Below are 2,242 nucleotides of genomic sequence, written 5' to 3' on the forward strand. Positions count from 1 at the left end.
TAGACTTCTCCACGGCACCGCGGCCTTTGTGCTCCTCCCCTTCTACATCGGCGCCCTCGTCCACCGCAGCGCATCTGCCTCATCGACGACCTCGTACGCCACACTGGAGCCGGTCTATCGTCGTCGTCGTACACGGAGCCTCTTCCCCGGCACCGTCATCCACGGTCTCGGATCTGCTTCCCGGAAGCCGACGCCAAGCGCAGAAGCACCACCGTCGTGGACAATCAACTGACTCCCGTTGCTGACCATGACTCACAGAGGCCGCCACGACCATCGTTCTCCTCCTCGATTGGTAATGTGTGTATTGAATCACTTAGCAGTACATGTGCAGTTCCAATTTTGTTCATACCTACCCTTCAAATTTCCTAGGTGCTATTGTTTCCATAAAAGTAATTGGTTATAGCCTCAATTGTCCAACAGAATATCAGCTTGTAATTGTGCGTCGCTCATGTATCGCGTTGTGCTTGGGTAGGTATTTCATCTGCAACCAGTAGTGTGGCAAATGATGGATAGTTCTTTAGAACTAGCAAGATGCCCATGCGTTGCACGCATCAAGATGCATTTGTATGAGTAGTTTATCTTGTGGGAGAAAAGGATGAACGAGGTAATGCCTTATTTGCAAATGCAGAGAGGGGTGTGGGTATCTTTTTGCAAAATTGCCATAGTTTCCTTCCTATCCGTCGGATATAAATCGGATGGCCTATATTGCAGGATGGCGGGAACACCATCGTCACCAACTCTGTTTTTATAAGAGTAGGGAAAAAGTAGAGAAAAAAATAGAGAGTAGAGAAGTAGAGATAAATATTAAATATAAAATAAATATAATAGTAGAGAAGAGAGTAGAGATAGGAGAGACGTCGGGAAAGGATTGCGCGCGCGGGGGAAAAAGCGGTCGGGCGTGCGCTAGTTTTGGCGCGCGGCGTCTGGCGCGCTTTATAAAATCCAACGCCCTCCCACCGCTCTCTCCCCGATCTGTGCCTCGCCACGGCTCTCTCCCCGCTCTTTCTCGCCTCGCCGCCGCCCCACCATGCCATCGCGTCGCCGGGAAACTTGGGGATACCGCCGCGTCCGTGCGCGCCCCTCCGGCGGCTTCTCCGCCGAGATTTGGTTCCACGGGATGCGCCTCGGCCTCGGCAATTTCGACACCGCCAACGAGGCCACCCGCGCGTACGACACGGCGGCGTGGCGCCTTTGGTGGCCTCATAGAACATTGAACTTCCCCAACATGCCGACGCGGGGGCGGGCACAGGAGCTCGCGCCTCTGCCGCGGCTTATCATCGACGAGGATCATCGCGACAACCGGAGGCGGGAGCACTGTCTCGGCATTGAAGAGATGGACGAGGAAGCCATGGCACTGTGGCGTGAACGCTTCCCGCAGGACATCATCAATGAGCACGAGTTCTACGAGCAAAGGAGGGCGGAGCAAGCCGCCTCTCGCGAGGACAAGCGTAGGTGAAAAGCGGACGCTCAATTCAACATGAGGCTAGGAGCAGCGTCGCCCTGGGAATCCGATGACGATCGGTATCTTCACGCCTACAGTCAGACGTCGGAGGAGGACATCACCGAGGAAGAGTCAGACGACGAGGAGTAGTTGAATAATCTATTTTTTTATCTATCTATGCTGAGAACTATCCTCTACTCTCTATCTCTACTTCTCGATCTCAGCACTGTAAACGCTTTTTTAAAGCGCCGCGCGTTGCGATTCTGTTGGAGATGCTCTAACATGGTAGACGAGTGCTTTAATGTTGCCCACAAGATGCGCGAGTATTACTAGTAGTATATTTTTCTTGCCATGTTGAGATTTTAAAACCACGAGCGCGAACATGCAGAGGAGCAATGAAGACCAAACACAGGATATTGGGGACATCTTCAAGGAGCGTGGCAAGTTAAAGAGGAGCTGCACTGAACCTGTAAAACGAGCTTTGGTACGTAACACCCTTTCAATTACTTTCGTTTAGCATCGTGTTCTTCGATGTGTATATGGTGTAGTTTCTGTTTCTCTTAAGCCTCGTGTTCTTCGATGTGTCATAAGAAGAGGCTTAATCGTCCTAATGCTTTCGATTTTAGCTTGATGTAGGAAGTGGGTGTTCTCACCTTGTAGTCTGTTTTTATATTTTTTCCTTTTGAATTCACTTCTCCCAGTTCTGTTTATCTGGCTTCTACTAAATGGATCTGGGTTGCTCTCAGTAATTATCTAAAAAAGAAGTAACTACATGTCAGGTTGCAGTTCCTGCGAGGAGGG

At 50.6% G+C, this 2,242-nt stretch overlaps 1 protein-coding gene across 1 annotated transcript; it reads left to right on the plus strand.

Moving 5' to 3' along the window:
* The first annotated feature begins 1,027 nt into the window (after nt 1–1,027).
* On the plus strand, nt 1,028–1,456 carry LOC141042041 (ethylene-responsive transcription factor ERF073-like). The gene has a single exon (XM_073509581.1). It carries the CDS (start codon nt 1,028–1,030, stop codon nt 1,454–1,456), a length of 429 nt encoding a protein of 142 aa, XP_073365682.1.
* Nucleotides 1,457–2,242: the final 786 nt, after the last annotated feature.

This window comes from Aegilops tauschii, chromosome 2 (genome assembly GCF_002575655.3).
Source record: "Aegilops tauschii subsp. strangulata cultivar AL8/78 chromosome 2, Aet v6.0, whole genome shotgun sequence".
Lineage (NCBI taxonomy): Eukaryota > Viridiplantae > Streptophyta > Magnoliopsida > Poales > Poaceae > Aegilops > Aegilops tauschii.

Excerpts from the sequence above, each read along its gene's own strand:
- LOC141042041 (XM_073509581.1), top strand. The coding sequence starts at position 1,028 with ATGCCATCGCGTCGCCGGGAAACTTGGGGATACCGCCGCGTCCGTGCG.